At 37.9% G+C, this 27,352-nt stretch overlaps 1 protein-coding gene across 1 annotated transcript; it reads left to right on the forward strand.

Annotated features, from left to right (window-relative positions):
• LOC123779327 (UDP-glucuronosyltransferase 2B31-like) lies at window positions 1–27,352 on the forward strand. The gene is made up of 6 exons (XM_087864105.1): window positions 1–841; window positions 5,350–5,498; window positions 13,272–13,403; window positions 15,245–15,332; window positions 22,195–22,414; window positions 26,209–27,352. The coding sequence occupies exons 1-6, from the start codon at window positions 118–120 to the stop codon at window positions 26,486–26,488; spliced, it is 1,593 nt and encodes a 530-aa protein (XP_087720231.1). The 5' UTR covers window positions 1–117; the 3' UTR covers window positions 26,489–27,352.

Consider the following 27,352-nt stretch of genomic DNA (forward strand, 5'->3'; position numbering starts at 1 on the left):
TTGCTTTGAAATGTAAGAGTTACACTTTAACTTACTGATTGATTTCTCCTTGGAGATAAGTACAAGCAATGGGAGATGGAAACAGGAATTTGAAAAGAAGCACTGCATTCCACCAGGATGTCTATGAAATGGATTTCAGTTCTGCTGCTGCTACAGCTGAGCTGTTACTTCAGCTCTGGGAGTTGTGGAAAGGTGCTGGTGTGGCCCACAGAATACAGCCACTGGATCAATATAAAGACAATCCTGGATGAACTTGTCCAGAGAGGCCACGAAGTGACGGTTCTGACATCTTCAGCTTCTATTCTTGTTGATCCGAGCAAATCATCTGCTATTAAATATGAGGTTTATCCTGCACATTTACTTAGAAATGATTTCGAGGATTTTTTCAGAAAACTGCTCGACATATTGATTTATAATATACCAAGAGATACGTTTTGGGCATATTTTTCACAAATGCAAGAAATGATGTGGGAATATTCTGACTGTATTAAAAAGTTCTGTAAAGATGTAGTTTTGAACAGGAAACTCATGACAAAACTACAAGAATCAAGGTTTGATGTCGTTCTTGCAGATACTATTGGACCCTGTGGCGAGCTGCTGGCGGAGCTACTTAAAATACCTTTAGTGTACAGTCTCCGCTTCTCTCCTGGCTATGCGTTTGAAAAGCATAGTGGAGGACTTCCATTCCCTCCGTCCTACGTGCCTGTTATTCTGTCAGAATTAAGTGATCAAATGACATTCATGGAGAGAGTAAAAAATATGATATATGTGCTTTATTTTGACTTTTGGTTCCAAGCATTTAATGAGAAGAACTGGAATCAGTTTTACAGCGAAGTACTAGGTAAGTCATGTTTTTAATTGGTAGCATGAGGTTGTAATTCTTAGCGCCTTGGAAGGTGAGTTTGTATAAATACAAACCAGAGGAGTTTGTCTTTTATAAGTGAAATGATGTAAATACAAAATGATCTCTCAATCTCACAAATATTATGGAAAGATTTACATGACAGGGCCAGTTAGAACCCTGTGGTCCGTTATTTAGTACCTTACACTCCACGTAGTCAATAACCACAAATTAAAGCTCTGAGAATTTCTTGAAGCAATTGCATATCTATTCTTTGTGTGTTTCTTTGTAATACTTAAAAAAAAATTTTTTTTTTTACTTTTTTCTGGATAAAGTGTTTTAACCTTCTTTTGTTATTTATTAAATACAGTGTGAAAGTATTACTTTTGATGTGCTTTACTTTTTAGAATAATTTTAAGTCACAGCATATTGAGTCAAGATTTCCTACATAACCCTTGCCCACACACGTGCATAACGTCCCCCATTACGAACATCCCCCACCAGAGTGGTACATTTGTTACAACTAATGAACCTACATTGACACATTATTACCATCCAAAGTCCATAGTTTACATTACAGTTCACTCTTGGTGTTTTACATTCTATAGGTTTTAACAAATTTAGAATGATACGAAAACACCACCATTACATCAGGGTAGTTTCACTGCCTTAAAAATCCTTTCTGCTGTGCCTATTTCCTACATATCCATTTTACTTTACTTTTTCCATTTAAAAAAAAAAGGCATTCAAGGACTGCCTGGGTGGCTCAGTTGGTTAAGCGTCTGCCTTCAGCTCAGGTTATAGTCCCAGGGTCATGGGATTGAGCCCCATGTCGGGTTCTCTGCTCAGCAGGGAGCCTGCTTCTCCCTCTTGCTCTGCCTGCCACTTCCCCTGCTGTGCGCTCCCTAGCGCGCTCTCTCTTTCTCTCTCTGTCAAGTAGATAAATAAGATCTTTTTTAAAAAACACATTAGATTCCCAGAGTCCACAGTCTCTCATGGTTCATTCCCACTTCTGTTTAGCCCCCCTTCATTCTTCCCTTCCTTCTTCTACCAATCTTCCTATTTCTTATGTTCCATAAATGAGTGAAACCAAAAACTAAGGATATACTGTATGGTGACTAACATAACAAAATAAAAATTATTAGAAAAGAAAAGAAAAACTTTAAAAAAAATAAAAATAAAAAGACATTAGAAACTTCACTATCCTTATGAAGCAGACATGTTAAGTGAGGAGTCACGTATTTCTAGTACAACTGTCTATAGAGCATTGAGGATATTATTTTCACTTGTTTCCCTTCTTTAATTTAAAAATGTAAGTGTTTTGTCGTATTACCTGAAAGAGTCCTTCAAAATTGGAAGAAATGGTGGCTATATCCCAGACTCAGGAATCTATAATACGAAGTTTCTAATGATTACATATTCTTTCACCAGGGCTTATAAATCATGATGTAAAGGCCTAAAATCTTGTTGAAGGCTACACACACACATTAATAGTTCACATTTTTTAAAAACTATGTTACTCCATTAAAGAAAAATGACCCAAAACTAACAGTGCACATATGTATTTCCATACTTGATGAAAATATTCCAGTTGTTATTTGCAAATATTATTTAATACACAAATATTATTAGAGCTCCTAATGTGAACCAAATGCAATGGTAAGTACAAAGAATCAAGGCATACCTTCAAAACCTCACAGTTTTCTTGGAAAATCTAGGATCAAGGGAATAACTTGCTAAATTATAAAAATGAGACTTAGTACTCTAGGGAAAGGTGTTTCCATTGGTTAATTGATTGGGGAGCTCAAATAATTGTTTACATTTGCATCTGTTACTTTTGCAGCATTTCAGAGTAAACAAATGCATGTTTAATTTGATACTGGCTTAGGTTTAATGATTGGTTATGATTGTGAATATACTACTGTGATGTTAGAAATGAGTCTCTTACACTTTGTCTTTCATATATACGTATGAATGATATATATATAAAGATGTAAATATATATTTGCCTCATTATACATGTTTGTATCATATATGTGTTCCATTATCAAACTGCAAATATTTTGAAACATTTTTGACTACATTATTCCAAACTCCTTTCAGAAAATCCCCTAGTATATTCACATTGCATTACTCTCATTTCCTCTACCTGTTGCTTTTTGTGGGGTTTTCTACTGATTTATTTACTCTTATTTTTCTATTAAGTTTTAATTTTAATTGCAGTATAGGTAAGAGAGAGTGTTATATTAGTTTTAGGTGTACAATATAATGATTCAGCAATTCTGGACATCACTCCCTGCTCATCACAACTAGTGCCCTCCTTAATCCCTATCACCTATTTGACACATCCCCCCACCCGCTGCCCCTCCAGTAACCCTCAGTTTGTTCTCTACAGTTAAGAGTCTACTTCTTGGTTTGTTTCTCTCTCTCTTTTTGTCTTTTGCTTATTTCTTTGGTTTCTTAAATTGTACATATGAGTGAAATAATATGGTATTTGTCTTTGACTTATTTTACTTAGCATAATACTCTCTAGCTCCTTGCAAATTGCAAGATTTCATTTTTTTAAAGATTTTATTTCTTTATTTGAGAGAGACAGAGAAAGAGAGTGAGAGAGAGAGGGAGAGAGAATCTGAAGCATACTCCACACTGAGCGCAGAACCCCACTCAGGGCTCCATCCCATGACCATTAGACCATGACCTGAGCCAAAACCAAGAGTTGGATGCTTAACCAACTGAGCCACCCAGGTACCCCAAGATCTCATTCTTTTTTATGGCTGAGTAATATTCATGATAAAAATATACCACTTCATTTTTAGCCATTCATCAGTTGATGGACACTTAGGCTGCTTCCATAATTTGGCTATTGTAGATAATGCTGCTGTAAACACTGGGGTACGTGCATCCCTTTGAACAAGTATTTTTGTTTGCTTTGGGTAGATACCTAGCAATGCAATTACTGAATCATAGGGTACTTCTATTTTTAACTTCTTGAGAAACCTCCACACTTGTTTCTTGTGTCTGTTGGCCATCCGTATGCCTTCGTAGGAGAAATGTCTGTTCATGTCTTCTCTCCTTTTTTAAATTGGATTATTTGGTTTTGGAGTATTGAGTTGTAGAGTTATTGTTTTGGATACTAACCTTTTTTCAAAGGTCATTTGCAAATATCTTCTCCCATTCAGTACGTTGCCTTTTAGTTTTACTGATTGTTTCCTTCATTATGCAGAGGTTTGGTTGTTTTTCTTTCTTTTTTTTTTTTTTTTAACTTTGATGTAGTACCAATAGGTTATTTTTGCTTTTACTTCCCTCCCCTCAGAAGATATATCTAGAAAAATGTTCCTATGGCCGATGTCAGAGATATTACTGCCTGTGCTCTCTTCAAGGATTTTTATGATTTCAGATTTCACATTTCGTTTTTTAATCCATTCTGAATGTATTTTTGTGCATGGTGTAAGAAAGTAGTCCAGTTTCATACCTTTGCATGTAGCTGTCCAATTTTCCCAACACCATTTATTGAATATGCTATCTTGTTTCCATTGGATATTCTTTCCTCCTTTGTCAAAAATTAATTGACCATATAAATGGGTTTTCTATGCTGTTTCATTGCTCTATGTGTCTGTTTTTGTGCCAGTACCACACTGCCTTGATGACTAGAGCTTTGTAGTATAACTTCAAGTCTGGAATTGTGATAGCTCCTGTTTTTTTCTTTCTCAAGATTGCTTTAGCTATTTGGGGTCTTTCGTGGTTCTATACAAATTTTATTGCATTAAAAGTATAGATTGCTTTGGGTAGTATATACAGTTCAATATTTGTTCTTCTAATCCATGTGCACAGAATGCCTTTCCATTGCTTTGTATCCTCTTCAATTTCTTTCATCAATGTTTTATAATTTTCAGAGTATAGGTCCATCACCTCTTTGGTTAAGTTTATTCCTAGGTACTTTATTATTTTTGATGCAATTAAAAATGGGATTATTTTCTTAATTTCTCTTTCTTCTGCTTCATTATAATTAGTATATAGAAATGTAACAGATTTCTGTACATCGATTTTGCATCCTGTGACTTTAATGAATTAATTTAACAGTTCTAGCACTTTTTTGGTAAGTCTTTAGGGTTTTCTACATATGGGATCATGTCATCTGCAAATAGTGAAAGGTTTGCTTCTTCCTTACCAATTTGGATAGCTTTTATTTCTTTTTGTTGTCTCATTGCTATAGCCAGGACTTCCAATATTATTTGGAATAAAAGTGGTAAGAGTGGATATCCTTGTCTTGCTCTTGACCTTAGGGCAAAAGCTCTCAGCTGTTCCCCATTGAGTAGGATGCGCACTATGGGTTTTCCATGTAAGGTCCTTATTTTGTTGAGGTATGCTCCCTCTAAACCAACTTTGTTGAGACTTTTTATCATGAATGGATGTGTACTTTGTCAAATGCTTTTTCTGCATATATGGAAGTGATCATATGGTTTTTATCCTTTCTCTTATGGATGTGACGTTTGGTTTTATCCCTTCAGGAAGACCCACTACATTATCTGAGTTAATGGGGAAGGCTCAAATATGGCTCATTCGAACCTACTGGGATTTTGAATTTCCTCGCCCACTCCTACCCAATTTTGAATTTGTTGGAGGACTCCACTGCAAACCTGCCAAACCCCTGCCTAAGGTAACTGATTCCTGTTTCTTGTTTTATTTGCTCTGAGGCATTTCACTAGTATTCTAGCTTAAAAAGACCATTCCTCAACAATGTTTGTGTGTCCCAACGATATCTGCAGGCAAATCCAATGTTTACTTGCTGTCACTCCAACATTTACACCATTCCTTGTCTGAGATCCCAAGGTTTGACATTTTAAAGCATTAAATTGTTTGTGTAGCCTATGAGAACATGTGTTTTCTGCCACACACCTAAGCTGGACAAAATCTCAGTAAAGAACATTGGGGGAGCAGTGTTCTCATCCTTAGAGCTGACTGACAAAATGAGCACAGAGAAAACTACACTGTGTATATAATAAGGACCATAAATTTTTTTTAATAATTTTTTTACTATATTATGTTAGTCACCATACAGTACACCCCTAGTTTTTGATGTAAAGTTCCATGATTCATTACTTGCATATAACAACCAGTGCTCCATGCAATACATGCCCTCCTTAATACCCATCACCAGTCTATCCCATTCCCCCACCCCCCTCCCCTCTGACACCCTCAGCTTGTTTCCCAGAGTCCACAGTCTTTCATGGTTCATTCCCCCTTCTGTTTAGAGCCCCCCTTCTTCTTCCCTTTCTTCTCCTACCGATCTCCCTACGTCTTATGTTCCATAAATGAGTGAAACCATATGATAATTGTCTTTCTCTGCTTGACTTATTTTGCTTAGCATTATCTCCTCCAGTCCTGTCCATGTTGCTGCAAATGTTGAGAAATCGTTCTTTCCGATGGCTGAGTAATATTCCATTGTATATATGGACCACATCTTCTTAATCCATTCATCTGTTGAAGGGCATCTCGGCTCCTTCCACGATTTAACTATTGTGGACAATGCTGCTATGAACATTGGGGTGCATATGGCCCTTCTCTTCACTACGTCTGTATCTTTGGGGTAAATACCCAGTAGTGCAATTGCTGGATCATAGGGTAGCTCAATTTCTACCTTTTTAACAGACCTCCACACTGTTTTCCAAAGTGGCTGTACCAACTTGCATTCCCACCAACAATGTAGGAGGGATCCCCTTTCTCCACATTCTCTCCAACATTTGTTGTTTCCTGCCTTGTCAATTTTTGCCATTCTTACTGGTATAAGGTAGTATCTCAACATGGTTTTCATTTGAATTTCCCTGATGGCTAATGATTTTGAATATTTTTTCATGTGTTTGTTAGCCATTTGTATGTCTTCTTTGGAAGTGTCTGTTCATATCTTCTGCCCATTTTTTGATTTGATTATTTGTTTCCCGTGTATTGAGTTTGAGAAGTTCTTTGTAGATCTTGGATACTGGTCTTTTATCTGTAGTGTCATTTGCAAATATCTTCTCCCATTCCATGGGCTGCCTCTTAGTTTTTCTGACTGTTTCCTTGGCTGTGCAGAAGTTTTTTATCTTGATGAAGTCCCACAGTTCATTTTTCCTTTTGTTTCTTTTGCCTTTGGAGATGTGTCATGAAAAAAGTTCCTGTGGCCAATGTCAAAGAAGTTGCAGCCTATGTTCTCCTCTAGGATTTTGATGGATTCCTGTCTCACATTGAGCTCTTTCATTAATTTGGTGTGAGAGAGTGGTCAAGTTTCACTCTTTTGCACGTAGCTGTCCAATTTTCCCAGCACCATTTATTGAAGAGACTGTCTTTTTTCCACTGGATGTTTTTTCCTGCTTTGATTGCTTTATCAAAGATTAGTTGCCCAAAAAGCCGAGGGTCCATTTCTGGGTTCTCTATTCTGTTCCTTTGGTCTATGTGTCTGTTTTTTGTGCCAGTACCATGCTGTCATTGTGATCAGAGCTTTGTAGTACAGCTTGAAATCTGGCAACGAGATGCCCCCAGCTTTGTGTTTCCTTTTCAACAATGCCTTGGCAATTCGGGGCCTTTTCTGGTTCCACACAAATTTTAAGGGCTCCTTGTTCTAGTTCCTTGAAAAACGTCTTTGTTATTTTGATTGGGATGGCGTTGAAAGTGTAGATTGCTCTGGGTAGCATAGACATTTTAACTATATTAATTCTTCCAATCCATGAGCATGGAATATTTTTCCATCTTTTTGTGTCTTCTTCAATGTCTTTCAGGAGTGATTTATAGTTTCTAGAACATAGATCCTTTACGTCTCTGGTTAAGTTAATTCTGAGATAACATATGATTTTTGGTGCTATTGTAAATGGGATAGATTCCTTAATTTCTCTTTCTTCAGTCTCATTGTTCATGTATAGAAATGCAACTGATTTCTGAGCATTGATTTTGTATGTAGCCACATTACTGAATTGCTCTATAACTTCTAGTAGTTTGGGCGTGGATTCTTTTGGGTTTTCCATATAGAGTATCATGTCATCTGTGAAGAGAGACAGTTTGACTTCTTCTTTGCCAATTTGGATGCATTTTATCCCCTTTTGTTGTCTGATTGCTGTTGCAAGGACTTCTAGTACTATGTGGAATAATAATGGTGAGAGTGGGCATCCTTGTCGTGTTTCTGATCTTAAGGGAAAGGCTTCCAACTTTTCCCCATTGAGAATGATATTCGCTGTAGGCTTTTCATAGATGGTTTTTATGAAATTGAGGAATGTACCCTCTATCCCTACACTCTGAAGGGTTTTAATCAGGAAAGGGTGCTCTATTTTGTCAAATGCTTTTTCTGCATCAATTGAAAGGATCATATGGTTCTTGACTCTTTTCTTGTTGATGTGATCTATCACACTGATCAATTTGCGAATGTTGAACCACCCTTGCAAGCATCCCAGGGATGAATCCCACCTGGTCATGATGGATAATCCTTTTAATATACTGTTGGATCCTATTAGCTAGGATCTTGTTGAGAATTTTGGCATCCAACGTCATCAGGGATATCGGTCTGTAATTTTCCTTTTTGATGGGGTCTTTGCCTGGTGTGGGGATCAAGGTAATACTGGCCTCATAGAATGAGTTTGGTAGTTTTCCATCTGTTTCAATTTTTTGAAGCAGTTTCAGGAGAATAGGTATTATTTTTCTTTGAATGTTTGGTAGAATTCCCCAGGGAATCCGTCAGGCCTTGAACTCTCGTTTTTCGGGAGGTTTTTGAGAACTGCTTGAATCTCTTCATAATTAATCTGTCTGTTTAAAAAAATCAATTTCTTCCTGTTCAGACTTGGTAGTTTATAGGTTTCCAGGAAGGCATCCATTTCTTCCAGGTTGTTTGATTTATTGGCATAAAGCTGTTGATAAAAGTTTCTAATGATCCTTCCCTATTTTATTGGTGTTGGTTGTGACCTCTCCCTTTCCATTCATAATTTTATTAATTTGGGTCCTTTCTCTATTCTTTTGAATAAGTCTGGCCAGTGGCTTATCGATCTTATTTATTCTTTCAAAGAACCAGCTTCTAGTTCTGTTGATCTGCTCTACTGTGCTCCTGGTTTCTAATTCATTGATCTCCGCTCTAATCTTGATCAACTGCTTTCTTGTGCATGGGTTCTTCTGTTCCAGCTCCAGCTACTTGAGGTGAGAATATAAAAACTGCATTTTAGATTTTTCTATTCTTCTGAGTGAGGCTTGGATGGCTATGTATTTTCCCCTTAGGACTGCCTTTGCAGTGTCCCATAGATTTTGGACCATTGTGTTTTCATTCTCATTGGTCTCCATAAATTGTTTAAATTGATTTTTAATCTCCTGGTTCATCCAATCATTCTTGAGCAAGATGGTTCTTAGTTTCCAAGTGTTCAAGTTTCTTCTAAATTTTTTCCTTGTGATTGAGTTCCAATTTCAAAGCATTGCAGTCTGAGAATATGCAGGGAATAATTTCAGTCTTTTGGTATCAGTCGAGACCTGTTTTGTGACCCAGACTATGGTCTATTCTGGAGAACGTTCCATGTGCACTCGAAAAGAATGAGTATTCTGTTGTTCTGGGGTGTAGTGTTCTATATATATATATGAGGTCCATCCGATCTAGTATATCATTCAAAGCTCTTGTTTCTTTGTTGATTTTCTGCTTAGATGATCTGTGTATTGGTGATAGTGGAGTGTTGAGGTCCCCTAGTATTAACGTATTTTTATCTATATGTCTCTTTATTCTGGTTAAGAGTTGGCTTGTGTAAGTTGCTGCTCCCCAGTTGGGGGAGTAGATATTTATAATTGTCATATCCACTTGTTGGATACATCCTTTAAGAATAATAGAGTGTCCTTCTCTATCTCTAACTACAGTCTTTAGTTTAAAATCTCATCTGATATGAGAATTGGTACCCCAGCTTTCTTTTGAGGTCCATTGGCATGAAAATGGTTTTCCATCCCTTCACATTCAGTCTGGATGTATCTTTAGGTTCAAGATGAGTCTCTTATAGACAGTAAATGGATGGGTCGTGTCTTTTTATCCAATCTGCAACCCTGTGGTATTTTATGGGAGCATTTAAGCCGTTCACATTGAGAGTGATTATTGAGAGATATGATTTTAATGATGTCATGTTGCCTGTAAAGTCTTTGTTTCTATATATTGTCAATTTCTGTTCTGTATCACAATTGGGGCCTTTCTACTTTTATAGAACCCCCCCCTTAATATCTCCAGAAGGGCTGGTTTCGTGGTTACAAAATTGGTCAGTGACTGGCGATCTTGGAAGGTCCTTATTTCTCCATCAATTCTGAATGACAGCCTTGCTGGATAAAGGATCCTTGGCTGCATGTTTTTCTCAGATAGAGCTTTAAAAATGCCATGCCAATCCTTTCTCTCATTCCAGGTCTGTGTAGACAGGTCTGACGTAATCCTGATACTTTCGCCTTTGTATGTGAGAGATTTCTTTGCCTGGCCGCTTTCAATACTGTATCCTTGGATCTAATATTTGCAAATTACACCATGACATGACGTGGCATAGGTTTATTGTGGTTGAACTTGGGAGGGGTCCTTTCTGCCTCTTGGACACAAATGCTTGTGTCCTTTGCTAGATTAGGGAAGTATTCAGCTACAATTTGTTCAAATATCTCTTCTAGACCTCTCTCTTTCTCCACGCCCTCAGGGATGCCGATGATTCTGACATTGGAAAGTTTCATTGAGTCAGTAATCTCCCGTAACCTACATTCTTGAGATTGGATTTTTTTGAGCCAAGTTTCTGTTTTAACTTTCTCTTCTACCATCCCATCCTCCAATTCACTAATTCGTACTTCTGCCTCATTTACCCTGGCTGTCAGAGCATCTAGTTTTGACTGCATTTGATTCATAGCATTCTATATTCTGCCAGATTCACTCTCATTTCCACCCTTAGAGATTCTATATTCTCGTTAATATTTTCATTAATATTTTTTTCAAGTCTACACATCATCTTGACCATTGTTACTCTGAACTCCATTTCTGACAATTTGCTTATATCCATATCCATCAGTTCTGTGGCAGAGGCCACAGACTCATTATATTTTCTTTGCTGGGGGGGATTTCTCCTTCTCGTCATTCCGATGAGGAGAGGTTGTGGGGTTGCCCACCGCCCAAATTATTGACCAGGAGCCAGGCAGTGTGCATTGTTTTATAGGGACATTAGGGATGTGGGCTTCTTGATTTTTCAGCCTGCCTTCTGGGGGAGGGGCCTGCCACGCTGATATTCAGGCAACCCTGTTTGGGTAGAGTCGCCCTGTCCCCTGTGAGGGGGCGAAGGGGATGGGCACAATGTAAGCCAGTATTCCCGGGCTTTTGTTCTCTGGCAGCTTGACCTGGTGGTTTTCCGTGGCTCTTCTGAGAATCAGAGCAGCAGTGGCCACATCCTAGCCTCTGTCTCAGAACAGAGAGATCACAGTCCACTCTCCACTGAGCTCTCTTGGCCACCTTAACTCTGTTTCTGTCAGTGCTGCTAAAAACCCTGCAGCGTTCTGGGTTGTGCACCCCACAGCCAGCATTGCAGCCCTCATTTCCAGGGCCCACACGTCTCTGTCCTTTGTGCTTCTAACCCTGCCAGCCGCCCCCCGATCCCATGCGCGCTCCCGAGTTCTCTGTTTCAGTGTGGTTTGCACACACTCCGGAGCGCCAATTTTCAGTCTGGTCGCGTGAGCACTCCCAAACTCCCGGTTTCAGCCTAGTTCGAGTGCACGCTCCGGAGCTCCGGTTTTCAGTCTGGTCACATGCACATTCCCAGGCTCACATCTCAGTCTGCTCTCTCGCGGGTGCCAGTCCGTGAGTCCACCCGCTCCCCCATGCAGGTGGCTACTGCTTCCCGGCACCCGAGCACGGCGGCTCCCTTCCCCTTCTGTTTCTCTTCCGATATCTGTGAGAGGATTCACAGCTCCCCGCTTCGTACCTCAATACTCAGCGCTGGAGATGTTCATTTGTAGAGACCCAGATGTATCTTCCTGCATCTCAGGCTGATTCCGTGGGTGTTCAGTATGGTTTGGTACCTATCCAGCTCAACTTGGGACCGGCTGAGAAAGGGGACCCCTACTCCTCCGCCATCTTAACTCCTCCCCTCAGGACCATAAATTCTGCATAGTTAATAAGAACAAAATAATTTCAACCACTTATATTTGAAAAAAACCATAGTATAAAATTGCAAAAGAATTCTGTTAGCGTATAAGATGATATTCTTTACGAAAGAAAGCAATAATGTAATCCATTTTAAGCTGATACCTTTAAGACATAATTGAAAAACAATCATCTTTTATTGAATGATTTTATGATCTCTTCAACATTTTGTTTGTCTGCCTTCTTATTGCTAATAAGATGAAACTAAGATCTTATTTGATGGTTAACCTAATACCAATTTTGATTACAAATGTGTAGGTGTATATAGTAACTTTCTCAAGGTCTAAATCCTGAGGCAAAGCTAGCAAAAGTTCTGTTCAGTCTAACCCAAGTGTCCATCAACAGATAAATCCATATACAAAATGTATTTTATACACAATGGAATATTAGTCATAAAATAGAAGAAAATTCTAACACATACTCCGACGTGGAAATATTTCAGGACATTATGCAAAGTGAAAGGGGGCAATCACAAAAAGACAAATACTGGGTCACCTGGCTGGCTCAGTTCTGAAGTGTCTGCCTTTGGCCCAGGGCGTGATCCTGGCATTCTGATATTGAGCCCCGCATCAGGCTCCTCCTCTGGGAGCCTGCTTCTTCCTCTCCCATTCCTCCTGCTTGTGTTTCCTCCCTCACTGGCTGTCTCTCTCTGTTAAGTAAATAAAATCGTTTTTAAAAAAAAGACAAATACTGAATGATTCCACTGATATGAGGTATGCAGATTAGTCAAATTCACAGAAATACAAAGTATAATGATGGTCACTAAAGATGGTGAAGGAGGAATGGGGAATTGCTATATAATGGGTACAGAGCTCCAGTTTAGCGAGATGAAAAATTTCTGGTGATTGTTTACGCAACAGTCTAAATATACACATTATGGAACTGCATACTCAGGAATAGTTAAATGGTAAATTTTTGTGTGTTTTATGACAATTTAAAGATAAAAACAGCCATTACTCTAATAACTGTTGATAATATTTGGTATCACTCTTTAGCTGTTTGTAGAAATTCTTTTTTTTTTTTTTTTTTAAGATTTCTTTCTTTATTTGAGGGACAGCAGTGGGGCTGGGGGGAGGGGAGCAGAGGGAGAGAGAATACCCAGCAGATTCCCTGCTGAGTGTAGAGCCAGACTCAGGGCTCAATCTCACAACCCTGAGATCATGACCTGAGATGAAATCAAGAGTCAGACGCTTAACTGACTGACCTACCCAGGCACCCCTGTAGAAATTCTTTTCATAGTGTTTGCTATGCTGTTTCTCTGTTGTGATGGAGTAAATTCTTTCTTCACAGGAAATGGAAGAGTTTGTCCAGAGCTCTGGAGAAAACGGTATTGTGGTGTTTACTCTAGGGTCGATGATCAAAACCATGCCGGAGGAAAGAGCCAATACGATTGCATCAGCCCTTGCCCAGATTCCACAAAAGGTTACATAAAGTAACTTAGTCCTATACAACTACTTAATGAGTCTATTAAACTGTGTAAAGGATCTAATTACCCTTTCCTTCATGACACGGAAACCATTATGATAGTTCCAATTGATCTCAGACGTAAGCAAAATATACATGCCAAATGCTAAAGTCGTACAGAAGGTGTTTTGACGATAACTTTGGCATTAACACTGAGATCAGAAAGAAATACATTTAGGAGGTATATATTTAGCAGGGTGAGGGTAAAGTTTGCTATTATAATGTATCATGGGCAGATACAGAAATCACCAAATTCTGTCCTATCATTCATTTCTTTTCCTATGGGATTTCCAAGAGCACTGAATATCTCATAGATGTTCTCAGAAAGGAGCTAAATTTCAAGTTGTGTTCAGCAGGAACCGATAAAAGTCTGAAAAGCATCATGCAGTTTACACTTGCCGGATGCTCCAGGTTCCTTTCCCTTCCCCTAAATTTTGGAGATAAGCCTATTCAGTATGTTGTTCAGAGAAAGGATGGTCAGGGCTCACCAAGCTATGTCTAGGCATCCATCCAGCCTAGATGATTTAGAGAAAGAGAAAAACTGACATGATTGGTGGAGTGGGCCCTATTAAGAGTAAAAGAGTAAGATAAATGAAAAGGGGGGAGATGGGTCCCTCCCTCAAGGTGACCCTGTGCTTAGTAATATGTGGTTCCAAAAGGACTTTAACTTATCAGAATAATATCTTCTCCTGATTAAGGAAGGAAATGGAAATATATTGAGTCAACCAGAAACAAGCCTAGCATGGCAAAGTTTTAGATGCCTCTTTCTACATGAAACAGAGAAGTAAATTATTTTCCGTATATACAAAACACCTGCAGTATTTTGGTTTTTGTCAACTACTTTTTAGTTTACTGATATAGTTTCTCCTTATACTAATGTTTGCTTAATATCTAAAGTTACTTAAACATTCACATAGCAAATATATGTTAACCAATGTAAATTATTATCCAGTTTATGAGGATTGCTAGGGAACTCTAAAATCAATCTATTTTGGTACTGGGAATGGAAATTGTTTGGGTATAGATCTCATATTAATCAATTGTGTCAATGCTTTGTAGTCCACCATTGACGTGTTAACAATCAATTAAGTAAAATTTAGCAACATCACAGCTTTGGGTTTTTTTCAACAGCTACACTGTTATTTCTGAAGTGCTAACAGGCTCTTCTTTGTAACATTTAAAGAACTTCCAAACCAAGAAATAGTAATAATAATCTGGATTCATGTAAACATGTAATTATTTATATTAATAAATTACTAATAAAAAGAATTATGTATTTTGCACAAGTAGCAGATGGCATATTTAGCTTTTTGTATATTAAAAGATGTAAAACTCTAATAAAATAACTCATGGAACAAGTGGATATAAGTGAACTCCCTTCTGTAACACATAAAAAGAAATAAATAGGTTAATATTACATTGGAAGATGAAAGCGATTATAATAGATAAAACAAAACACATGTGTAGATCTTAGTAATTTCCCACTGGTTTGAGGTAGAATTATAATAACTGCCTAAAAATTTCTTAAATACTTGAATTTGTCACTGATAATCTCATTTGTCTAATCTCCACGTGTGAAACATCATGATTACATTCATACTTGATTGAATATAAAAAGAAGTAACAAAATGTGGGTATTTTATTATACCAGTGCTTTAGTAGCCTCATTTTTAATATCTTTTGTCCTTATTCTCACTCAACTAAAGGGGTCTAACTAGATTATCTCTTAATTTCCTTAAAATTCTAACATGCTAGAACTTCAAAGTTCAACTCATGAAATAAGGTATTGTCTTTAACAGGTTCTATGGAGATTTGATGGCAAGAAACCAGACACCTTAGGGCCAAATACTCGGCTGTATAAGTGGATCCCCCAGAATGACCTTCTTGGTAAGAATCTGGAAGACACTGAATTGAAAGTAATTCTAAACAAAATGATAAGAGTTCCCAAGGGGCAAATTGATTGAACATTTATTATTGAAAACCTCAAAAACAAAACTTAACTTCCCTTACATTTACTTTGCAGACTTACGGGGGGGGGGGGGGGGATAAGATACGGCATGTTATTATACACAGTACATTCCTTATGGCCAGAATCAAAGTATCTTTATTTCATGTGTAATTTCTTCTCAAAGGTCATTTTTTTATTTTTTAATTTAAATTCAAATAGCCAATATATAGTACATCATATAGTACATTCAATATAACAGTGCTCATCACATCACGTGCCATCCTTAATGCCCATCACCCAGTTACCCCATCGCCCCATCCACCTCCCCTCCACAACCCTCAGTTTGTTCCCCATAATTTAGAGTCTCTCATGCTTTGGCTCCCTCTCTGATTTCTTTTCATCTCTTTTCCCTCCCTTCCCCGGGATCCTCTGTGCTATTTCTTATAGTCCACATATGAGTGAAACCGAAAGATAATTTTCTTTCTCTGATTGACTTCTTTCATTCAGCATATCCTCCAGTTCCATCCATGTCAATGTAAATTGGAAGTATTCATCCTTTCTGATGGCTGAATAATATTCCATTACATATATATACCACATCTTCTTTATCTAGTCATCTGACCATGGTATCTCAGCTCTTTCCACAGTTTGGCTATTGTGGACATTGTTGCAATAAGTATTGGGGTGCAGGTGCCCTTTCAGATCAATACATTTATATATTTGGGATAAATACCTGGTAGTGCAATTGCTGGGTCATAGGAGAGCTCTATTTTCAACTTGTTGAGGAACCTTGAAACTGTTTCCCAGAGTGGCTGCACCAGCTTGCATTCCCACCAACATCGTAAGAGGGTTCCCCTTTCTCCACATCCTTGCCAACATTTATTGTTCCCTGTCTTAATTTTAGCCACTCTGACTTGTATAGGGTGGTATCTCATTGTGGTTTTGATTTGTATTTCCTGGAAGTCAGGGGATGTTGAGCATTTTATCATGTGTCTGTTGGCCATTTACATGTCTCTTTGGAGAAATGTCTATTCATGTCTTCTGCCCATTTCTTGACTGAATTATTTGGTTTTTTTGGGGGGGGGTGTTGAGATTGATAAGTTCTTTATAAATCTTGGATACTAGCCCTCTATCTGATATGTCATTTGCAAATATCTTCTCCCATTCCCTAGGCTGCCTTTTAGTTTTGTTGACTGTTTCCTTTGCTGTGCAGAATCCTTTGGTCTGGAGGAAGTACCAAGAGGGCATTTTTGCTTTGTTTCCCTTGCCTTTGGAGACATGTCTAGCAAGAAGTTGCTGTGGCCTAGGTTGAAGAGGTTGCTGCCATGTTCTCCTCTAGGATTTTGATGGATTCCCATCTCACAGTTAGGCCTTTCATCCGTTTTGAGTTTATCGTTGTGTATGGTGTAAGGAAATAGTCCAGTTTCATTCTTCTACATGTGGCTGTCCAATTTTCCCAGCACCATTTATGAAAGAGGCTGTCCTTTTTGCATTGGATATTCTTTCCTGCTTTGTGGAAGATCAGCTGATCATAGAGTTGAGGGTCCATTTCTGGGTTCTCTATTCTGTTCCACTGATCTATGTATCTGTTTTTGTGCCAGTACCACACTGTCTTGATGATTACAGCTTTGCAGTATAGCTTGAAGTCTGGCATTGTGATGCCCCCAGCTTTGGTTTTCTTTTTCAACATTCCTTGGGCTATTCGGGGTCCTTTCTGGTTCCATACAAATTTTAGGATTATTTGTTCCAGTTCGGTGAAAAATGTTGATGGTATTTTGATAAGGATTGCACTGAATGTGTACATTGCTCTGGGTACCATTGACATTTTACCAATATTTAGTCTTCCAATCCATGATCATGGAGTATTTTTTTTCCATTTCTTTGCGTCTTTCTCAATATCTTTCGTAAGTCTTCTCTAATTTTTAGAATACAGATCCTTTACCTCTTTGGTTAGGTTTATTCCTAGGTATCTTATGGTTTTTGCTACAATTGTAAATGGGATTGACTCCTTAATTTCTCTTTCTTCTGTCTCACTGAGTCTGTCTCTCACTGATTTCTGTGCATTGATTTTATATCCTGCCATGTTGCTGAATTCCTGTGTGAGTTCTAGCAATTTTGGGGTGGAGTCTTTTGGGTTTTCCCCATAATGTATCATGTCATCTCTGAAGAGAGAGAGTTTGACCTCTTCTTTGTCTATTTGAATCCCGTTTATTTCTTTTTGTTGTTGTCTGATTGGTGAGACTAGGACTTCTACTACTGTGTTGAACAAAAATGGTGAGAGTGGGCATCCCCGTCATGTTTCTGACCTTAGAAGAAAAGCTCTCAGTTTTTTTCCATTGAGAATGATATTCGCTGTGGGCTTTTCATAAATGGCTTTTATGATATTGAGGTATGTTCCCTCTATCCCTACACTGTGGAGAGTTTTAATCGAGAAAAATACTGTATTTTCTCAAATGCTTTTTCTGCATCAATTAAGAGGATCATATATGGTTCTTGTCCTTTCTTTTATTAATGTGATGTATCACATTGATTGATTTGTGGATGTTGAACCAACTTTACAGCCCAGGAATAAATGCCACTTGGTCTTGGTGATTAATCCTTTTAATGCACTGTTGGATCCTATTGACTAGTATCTTGGGGAGAATTTTGCACTCATCTTCATCAGGGATATTGGTCTATAATTCTCCTTTTGGTGGGGTCTTTTTCTGGTTTGGGGATCAAGGTAATGCTGGCCTCACAGAATGAATTTGGAAGGTTTCCTTCCATTTCTATTTTTTGGAACAGCTTCAGAAGAATAGGTATTAGTTCTTCTTTAAATGTCTGGTAGAATTCTCTCGGGAAGCCATCTGGCCCTGGACTCTTATATGTAGGGAGGTTTGTGATTACTACTTCAATTTCCTTGCTGGCTATGAGTCTGCTCAGATTTTTATTTCTTCCTCTCTCAGTTTAGGTAGTTTATAAGTTTCCAGGAGCACATTCATTTCTTCCAGATTGCCTAACTTGTTGCCATACATTTGCTCATAATATGTTCTTAAATTATTTGTATTTCCTTGGTGTTGGTCATAGTCTCTCCTCGTTTACTCATGATTTTATTAATTTGGGTCCTTTCTGTTTTCTTTTTGGTAAGTCTGGCAAGTGTTTATCAATCTAATTAATTCTTTGAAAGAACAAGCTTTTAGTTTCATTGATCTGCTCTACTCTTATGGCATCTATTTCATTGAGTTGTGCTCTAATCTTTATTATTTTTCTTCTCCTGCTTGGTTTAAACTTTATTTGCTGTTCTTTTTCCAGTTCCTTTAGGTGTAAGGTTAGCTTGTGTATTTGAGACTTTTCTAAATTTTTTTTAAAAAAACTCTTGCAATGCTATGTACTTCCCTCTTAGGACTGCCTTTGCTGCATCCCAAAGGTTTTGAACTGTTGTGTTTTCATTTTCATTTGTTTCCTTGAAATTTTTAAATTCTTCTTTAATTTCCTGGTTGACTCATTCATCCTTTAGTAGGATGCTTTTTTATTTCCAAGTGTTTTAGTTCCTTCCAAATATCTTCTTGTAATTGAGTTCAAGTTCAAAAATTTTGGTCTGAAAATACGCAGGGTATAATCCCAAGCTTTTGGTAGCTGTTGAAACCCAATTTGTGACTATGTGATCCATTCTGGATAATGTTACATGTGCACTCAGAAGAATATGTTATCTGTTGCTTTAGGATGGAGTGCTCTGTATATATCTGTGAAATTCATCTGCTCCAGCGTTTCATTCAATGCCCTTGTTTCCTTGTTGATCTTCCGCTTTAATGATCTGTCCATTGCAGTGAGTGGGGTATTGAAGTCCCCTACTATCATTGTGTTATCATCAATGTGTTTCTTTAATTTGGTTATTAATTTGTATATAAAATTGGCTACTCCCAAGTTAGGAGCATAAATATTTATAATTGTTATATCTTCTTATGGTATAGACCCTTTAATTAGGATACAGTGTCCCTTTTCATCTCTTAGTACAGTCTTTGGGTTAAAATCAAATTTGTCTGATATAACGATTGCACCCCAGCTTTCTTTTGATGCCCATTAGATTGATAAATGGGTTTCCACCCCTCACTTTCAATCTGGAGGTGGCTTTGGGTCTAAAATGTGTCTCTTGCAGACAGCATATTGATGGATCTTGCTTTTTTATGCAATTGGATATTGGATGTCTTTTGATTAGGGCACTTATCCCATTTACATTCAGAATAACTACTGAAAGATATGAGTTTAGTGCTATTGTATTGCCTGTAAAATCATCATTTCTGTAAATTGTCTCTGTTCCTTTCTGGTATATATTACCTTTGGACCTGCTTTTTTCCAGCCCACTTAGTAAATTTATAATCAGTATTCTGAATTCCAGCTCTGACATTTTACCTATATCGATATTGATTAGATCTATGGCAGAGAGTATTACCCCTGGTTCTTTCTTTTGTTGTGATTTCCTCCTTGTAGTCTTTTTGCCCAGAGAAGAATGGATGAATGAGATAACAAAATAAAAATTATCAACCATGACCCAAACAAAATACACACTAGACAAATGCAAAGAGGTCAGAAATGAAAAAAAGAAAAGAAACAGAAAACAAAGCTGGGGGGGGGGGGGAGGGAGAGATTACAATCTCCCAGGTGGACAAACCACGGTGATCTACTTGGTCCTGGGTGTATTTTGGTCAGTTTGTTAGAAGACACTAAATCCCAAAATTGTAAAGAAAGCAAAACTTATATAAATACACAAATAAAATTCAAACAGTGAAAGGAAGCCAAAAACGAAGAATATATCTATAAAATATAAATTTAAAAATGAAAGTTAAAAAAAATACTTAAAAACAAAGAGTTGATAAAATTAGAAACCAATTGGGGTGCCTGGGTGGCTCAGTCAGTTAAGTGACTACCTTTGGCTCAGGTCATGACCTCCAGGTTCTAGGATCCAGCCCTGCATTTGGCCCCTTCCTCTGCAGGGAGTCTGTTTCTCTCTCTCTCCCTCTGCTCCTTTCCCATGCTCGTTCTATCTCTCTCTCTCAAATAAGTAAGTAAAAATCTTAAAAAAATAAAATAAAATTAGAAACTACTTGAAAAGGAAAAAAAGAAAAAAGAAAAGGAAAATTCAAAATTGAAAGATAAATGAATCTTGAGAAAAAAACCTCGAATTCTATGTACTATTTTCCCCTAGCGCTGGAGTTTCGTAGTCCTGTGTGCTCCACAAACTTGGTGTTCCCCTGTTGTTTCAGCTGGTCTTCTGGGCGAGGGGCCTGCTTCACTGATTCTCAGGTGTCTTTGCCCGGGCACATTTGCACCACCCCTTGCCAGGGGGCCTGGATCAGTATAAGCTGATTCTGATTGTTCTATGTGGCTTTTGTTCCTTGAAGGCCCTCTGTGCCTCTTTAGAGGAAGAAAATAAAAGAGGCTGCACCCCATTTTCCAGCCCTGGAACTGAAAGATCGAAGCCCCCTCTCTTCAGTAAACCCTCAGGAATAAGCAGTCTTCACCTCTGTGTGTGCCAAACTCTGCAGACTCTTGAGGGGCATGCCCACACTGATCCTCCCTGGGAAGGTGGAGGGTTACCACGTTTCTGCCCTTTACAGGATCACACACACAGAGCGGTTGCCTGGTCCTGCACCCTCCCGCACAGCGCCTCCAGAGGGAACGTGGAGGGTCACCATGTTTCTGCCCTTTGGAGGACTGCCACACAGAGAGTGGTCACCCAATCATGCTGCAGTATATGGTTTATTGTGAACCGAGCTGAGAGTCCCCGCCTGGTCTCACTGAACATAACCAGTTTACTGCTCTAATGCTTGGGAATTCTGACAGCTCAGGAACCCCCATTCTGTGACCGTAGGAATCCTGACATCATGCTGTCCCACCTACGATTCTGCCCCACTTCACCACCTGAGCACCTTTCAGGCAGGGCTGTCTCTCCCTGGAGCAGACCTCGAAAGGTTCTGATTTTGCACTCGGGCGCTACATCACTTTCCGGTAGCCGGCTTGGGGAGGCTCCCTTCCCCTGCTGTTTACCTTCTGAATACACCCTCAGATTCATTTCTCTGCACCTCCTACCTTGCAAAAAGTGGTCACTTTTCTTTTTCTAGAATTCGAGCAATTCTTTTCTTACATCTGTGGTTGAATTCATAAGTGTTCAGAATCATTTGATAGTTCTCTAGCTAAATTCAGGGACAAGATGAAATGGGGTCCCCTACTCTTCCACCATTTTGCCTCCCCCGATAATTTTTCAACAATTACCTGGATCATCACTCTGTCTCCTAGTTCTCTCAACCTACTCCTATCCTTTCTCATTCTGCATGGGTATTCAGTGCCACTGAAAAATAACGGCCCCTCTTTAATTACCAGCAACTCTACATGTTCTCTAGGAAAACACCACGATCTTGTTCATGAAGTCATCACACACTTCATGATAAAGTGCAGTCTTTCCTTCCCCTGATTTGAGCCACCACCATCACCCCTACATGTTAAACTCGGTGACTTTACCGTGTAAGAGAATATGTTCTAATATGCCACCTCCTTTTTTTTTTTTTTGAACATGCTATTCTTTATCCAGAATGTTCTCTTTCAATTTGTCTGTCCAGCCATCTTGTATTCATTTTTCAAGTTACAAGTACCACACCAATCTTCATTTACCTCTCCAGCAGATTTATGTGCCTCTTGCTCTGAAATCTGAAAGCCATTTTGATGCTGTTTCACGTGTATAAAAATATATATGCCTTATGTTGCCCAACTCTCGTTTTAGTTCTAAGACTTATAATTAATAACATGCTGAGATTCATCCAATCCTAGGTCATCCAAAAACCAAAGCCTTCGTAACTCATGGTGGAACCAATGGCATCTATGAGGCGATCCACCACGGGATCCCCATGGTGGGCATTCCTTTGTTTGCGGATCAACCTGATAACATTGCTCACATGAAGGCCAAGGGAGCAGCTGTCAGTCTGGATTTCCACACGATGTCTAGTACAGATTTGCTCAATGCTTTGAGGATGGTCATTAATGACACTTCGTGAGTATTACAATTTTTTTCATTAATAGTATTTATAGATAAGTTCTTCTGTCCACGGTGACTATGAGCTTCATCCTCTATTTAAGAGGCTAATTTTAAAATTTTAATATGATTTAACTGATCTTATATCTACTTTTATTTTCAACCAGATATTTATTTCAAAGTTGCATTTTAACCCCATTGATTTAATGGGGAACCAATTACTGCAACAATTTTCTACACGAATAAATGCAAATTATATAGGTAATTGTAAGAACAAATTTTTAAAAACATGATGAATCCATAGAATTAAACAATGAAGAATTTGCAATTATGTAAAATAAGTTTCAATTCACTAGCAAAAATTTCCAAAACTACAAATCTCTTTCTGCTCAAAAATTTTTATTCTTATTTTAATATATTTAATTATCTGTAATTTATGTACCACAAAATTTAAAAGTATAAAAATCAAATATACGTATTATGTTACGGAATTATGAAACCATTATTATAATCTAAGTTTGGGACATTTGCATTAGCCCAAAAAGGAATCACATATGACTTAGAAGTCATTTCCCATTCCTCTTGCCTTAAGTAAACATTAACCTACTTTCTGTCTCTACAAATTGCTGTACCCTGGCTATTTCATAAAAATTGAATCATACAATTTATGGTCTTTTGCGTGTGGCTTCTTTTGCTTGGCATGTTTTTGAATTTTATTCATGTGGTATGGAAATGCTACAATCTATCCATTTATCAGTTCATGAACATTTTGGTTACTTCTACATTTAGGAATTATAAATATTGCTACACATGTAATCGTGTGAACAGAATGTTTCCTTTCTTTTGGGTAGACATCTAGGAGTAGAATTGCTGGTCAAATGTTAACTCTATTAGGAACTGCCAAATTGATGTCCAAATGAGACGCACCATTTTATATTTCCACCAGCCCAGTATGGGAGATCCAAGTTCTCCACATCATCACTTGTTATCATCTGTTTTATTACAGACATCCTAGTGGGTGTGAAGTGGGTGTGAAGTCTCTCCTTGTGGACTTGAATTGCATTTCCCTTATAGCCAAAGTTATTAAGCACCTTTTCATATACTAGTTGCCATTCATATATCCTCTTTAGAGAAATGTCTATTTCAATTCTTTGATACTTTTTAAATTTGATTATTTGTCTCACCTTATTAAAGAATTTGCTATGTGTTATGGATATAATACATTATCACATATACGATTTATAAATATTTTCTTTCATTCTGGTTGACTTGATTTTTCTCTTTCTTGATTTTGTCCTTTGAAGATAAAACTTTTTAAATATGATAAGATAAATAGTGAAGTTTTCTACATTACAGAGGAAAACAACGCAAGGGAATTTGTAGTGCCTAGCACAGCACCCATGAATTCAGTATCTATTACTACTATCAGTATTAACATTACAGTACGAGGGGATCATCGAAGAAATACCAAAAAAAGTATTACAGAGAAGAAAATAGTAGAACAATCAAATAATAAAAATACTTAAAATAGTCACGAAAGAAAAAGAAATATATGGCAGGTTGTACAAATAGCAAAGAAAATAGAGTAAGACAGTAGATGAAAATACAACCATGTCACTACTTACATTAAAGCTAAACAGACTAAGTAATTTAAAGACAAAGATTGTCAGAATGCGTTTTAGAAACTACATACTGTTCATGAGACATGTTCACATAGAAGTGTACAAGAAGAGAGTCAGTACAAAGGTAGGAAAGGATCTATTTTAGCAGTAACCATTTAAAGATGTTGTACCTGTGCTAATATCAGACACTGTAGTCCAGAATGACTACCAAAAATAAAGATATGTCTTTCATAATGATAAATAGATTGATCTTTCAAAACAATACAAATTGCTAATTGGTGACACCTACTATTAAAACATCAAAATGCAGCAGAAGTGGACAAAAGAACAAACACACAAATCCATAGTCATAACATTGTTATTAAACATCTTTCTCAGTAACAGAAAAAGAAGACAGACAGAGAGAAAGAAAGAAAGGAAGGAAAGAAAGGAGGGAGGGAGAGAGGAAGAAAAGAAAGAAAGAAAGAAAGAAAGAAAGAAAGAAAGAAAGAAAGAAAGAAAGAAAGAAAAGAAAGAAAAGAAAAGAAAGAGATGGATAAATACCTAAATGTTCTGAAGGACACAATTTAAAAATATAACCTGCCTGACATACATATACATCATTCTATATAAAACAACAGAGAATATACATTTTTCAGGAATGGAATAGATACTGGAATTAACCCTATGCTGGGCCATAAACAAAGAGTAAATTTGAAAAATCTAAATCGTCAAGAGTATATTGTCCAGCCTACTGGAAGTCACTTAGAAATTGTCAAAAAGAAAGATAACTGAAATATCTCTAAATTTTGGAAATTAAGCAATATACTTCTACATAATTCAGTCAATAATGAAATCATAATCATAAATACTCCTTCTTCTCAGCAATTCCACTTCTATAATATATACAAACAAAACCGTATAAATATGTAAATCAAAAGAAATACACAAGATTTTTATGACAGCATTAGTGGTAATGGCCAAAAAATTGTTAACACAAATGTCCACTGCTTGTTAAATGAAGAAATAATCTGTGGTATTGCCAAACAATGGAATACTATACAGTGATAGCATTAACCAACAACTGTGACACAAAAGACAAAAGGAAATGAGTGCTACCTTATTATCCCAATATATAAATAATAAAAGCTAATCTATGATGACTAAAAGGCTCGGGGAAGATGGGGTGTTTCCGGGTAGCTTGTGATACTCTATATAAATATCTTAGTAGTAGGTATATTATTACATCCACTTCACAATAATATTCTAGCTAATTTTGAATTTATGAGCTATTCAGTTAAGATTACGTGAATTTTTCATACGTAATAAATGTTATATGGAAAATATAACATGTTTTCAAATTCTAGGTTTCAAATAGCAACACACACACACACACACACACACACGCACAGAACAAATGTCTGACGATGCTTTGATAGTGTGGCCCAGAAGCCTTTCTGAGCTGGGACATCCGTCAAGAGGTAGAAGCAGCCTTGGAGAGTTGCAGGGAAGAGTGTCCAGCAGAGAGACAGAAGGGACAGAAAGTACAAAGGTGCTGAGGTGAGGACCCGTATGGCAACTTCAGGGAACTGCTAGCAGGTCTCTGTGCCTACAACAGTGTACACGGGACAAAGTGACAGGAGAAGAGGTTGCCAGGGGTCTGTATCTGTAAGATCCTATAGTCCACAATGCATAGTTGGATTTTATTCTAAACGTAATGAGAAGCCAGATGGAAATTTTGAGCAGGGAAGCGTCATGATCTGATATCTGTTTCAAAAGTCACAGTGGCTACATGATGGAAAATAAAGAGTAGAGGGTAGAGGAGTGAAGACAAGGGACCAGTGAGGTGGCATTTTACTCACCATGACACAATTCCCTATACCACTTCACGAGGATCATTCTGTAGTTGCACTCCCACCATCTCATTTAGAGCTGTCACAATGGCCCATATCATTTTCTCTGTTAGAAAAGATTAAACTATCCTAACTTAACTTCCACTTTCACTTTTTAAAATATTCATTGATGGGAAACTTCCAATTTAAAAGCCAAATCTCCTAAGAGGACCGAAACAAAAAACATAGCACTTCTATAATTCTATGACATTTATCTTGAATCATTTGTATGACACTTTTCAAAAACCTTTCATGGGAATCACAGGATTAGGCAAACTAGCTTCCTTTCAATGTCACTGTCTTTATGTTTCTCCTTTAGATACAAAGAGAATGCCATGACATTATCAAGAATCCACCACGATCAGCCTATAAAGCCCTTGGATCGAGCAGTCTTCTGGATCGAGTTTGTCATGCGCCACAAAGGAGCCAAACACCTCAGGCCAGCCTCCCATGACCTCACCTGGTTCCAGTACCACTCTTTGGATGTGATTGGATTCCTGCTGGCCTGTGTGGCAACTGCTGTATTTGTCACCACCCAATGTTGTCTCTTTTGTTACCGGAAGTGTGCAAAAAGAGGGAAGAAGGAAAAAAAGGAGTAGTTGTATCTGGGGCCTCAAGCAGGTATGCCTCAGAGATGGGACTCCTCCAGTTTATTCCAGCAAGAAGTTGTGACATAAGGTTCCCTTCCTCCTCTGACAAAATGACTTTTCACAACTTAGCTTCTCAGATCAAACTCTGCTCTCAAGGGTTTACTGCCTGTTTGAGAGTTAGAAATATGTCATGCCAACAGAAAAACTGGCAATAATTAAATAAAATGAAAAGCAAACCGTATGGGTATTTATTGAAACTTATTATTCCAAATCAAAAGTCATCCCCCTCCAAAAATTATTGAGCTTAACTGTGTTTCAAACATTGGGCATGGACACAAGAACATTAAGAAGGCTAGTCACAATATCACTATTATTGTGCAAATATATTTTAACTTAATTTTGGTGCAGAATTTTGTAGTTTTGTGCTGTGCTAGCGAAACTACAGATAGTTGAAATTGTATAAAATGATTTACCCATCCATTTTGTTTTGGGAGACCACTAATTCTCCACAGTAAGATCCAGCCTCAGCCTCACTCCTTATCTAAGGACATGGCAAGTTGTTGGCCTTCATCCACTTGTCACTTTCCTGCAGAATGTATGTGAATTTAGAAATATAACAGCTATCTGTTTCCTATGATAAAACTGAGCTATTGGGGCACCTGGGTGGCTCAGGTGCCTAAACTCTGACTCTTGGTTTCAGCAAAGGTCATGATCTCAGGGCTGTGGGATGGAGCCCTGAGTTGGGCTCTGGGCTCAGCATAGAATCTGCTGGAAGTTATCTCCCTCTCCCTCCCCTCCCCTTCTGCTCCTCCCCCTGCTCATGGGCATGCTCTCTCTCTAAAATCAATTAATAAAATCTTTTAAAAACTCCGA

The sequence above is a fragment of the Ursus americanus genome, chromosome 8 (assembly GCF_024610735.1).
Source record: "Ursus americanus isolate L20-20 chromosome 8, mUrsAme1.1.p, whole genome shotgun sequence".
Lineage (NCBI taxonomy): Eukaryota > Metazoa > Chordata > Mammalia > Carnivora > Ursidae > Ursus > Ursus americanus.

Excerpts from the sequence above, each read along its gene's own strand:
- LOC123779327 (XM_087864105.1), top strand. The coding sequence starts at position 118 with ATGTCTATGAAATGGATTTCAGTTCTGCTGCTGCTACAGCTGAGCTGT. Across the intron at positions 15,333-22,194 it reads CCCCCAGAATGACCTTCTTG|GTCATCCAAAAACCAAAGCC; the intron begins GTAAGAATCTGG and ends ATCCAATCCTAG. Across the intron at positions 22,415-26,208 it reads ATGGTCATTAATGACACTTC|ATACAAAGAGAATGCCATGA; the intron begins GTGAGTATTACA and ends TTTCTCCTTTAG.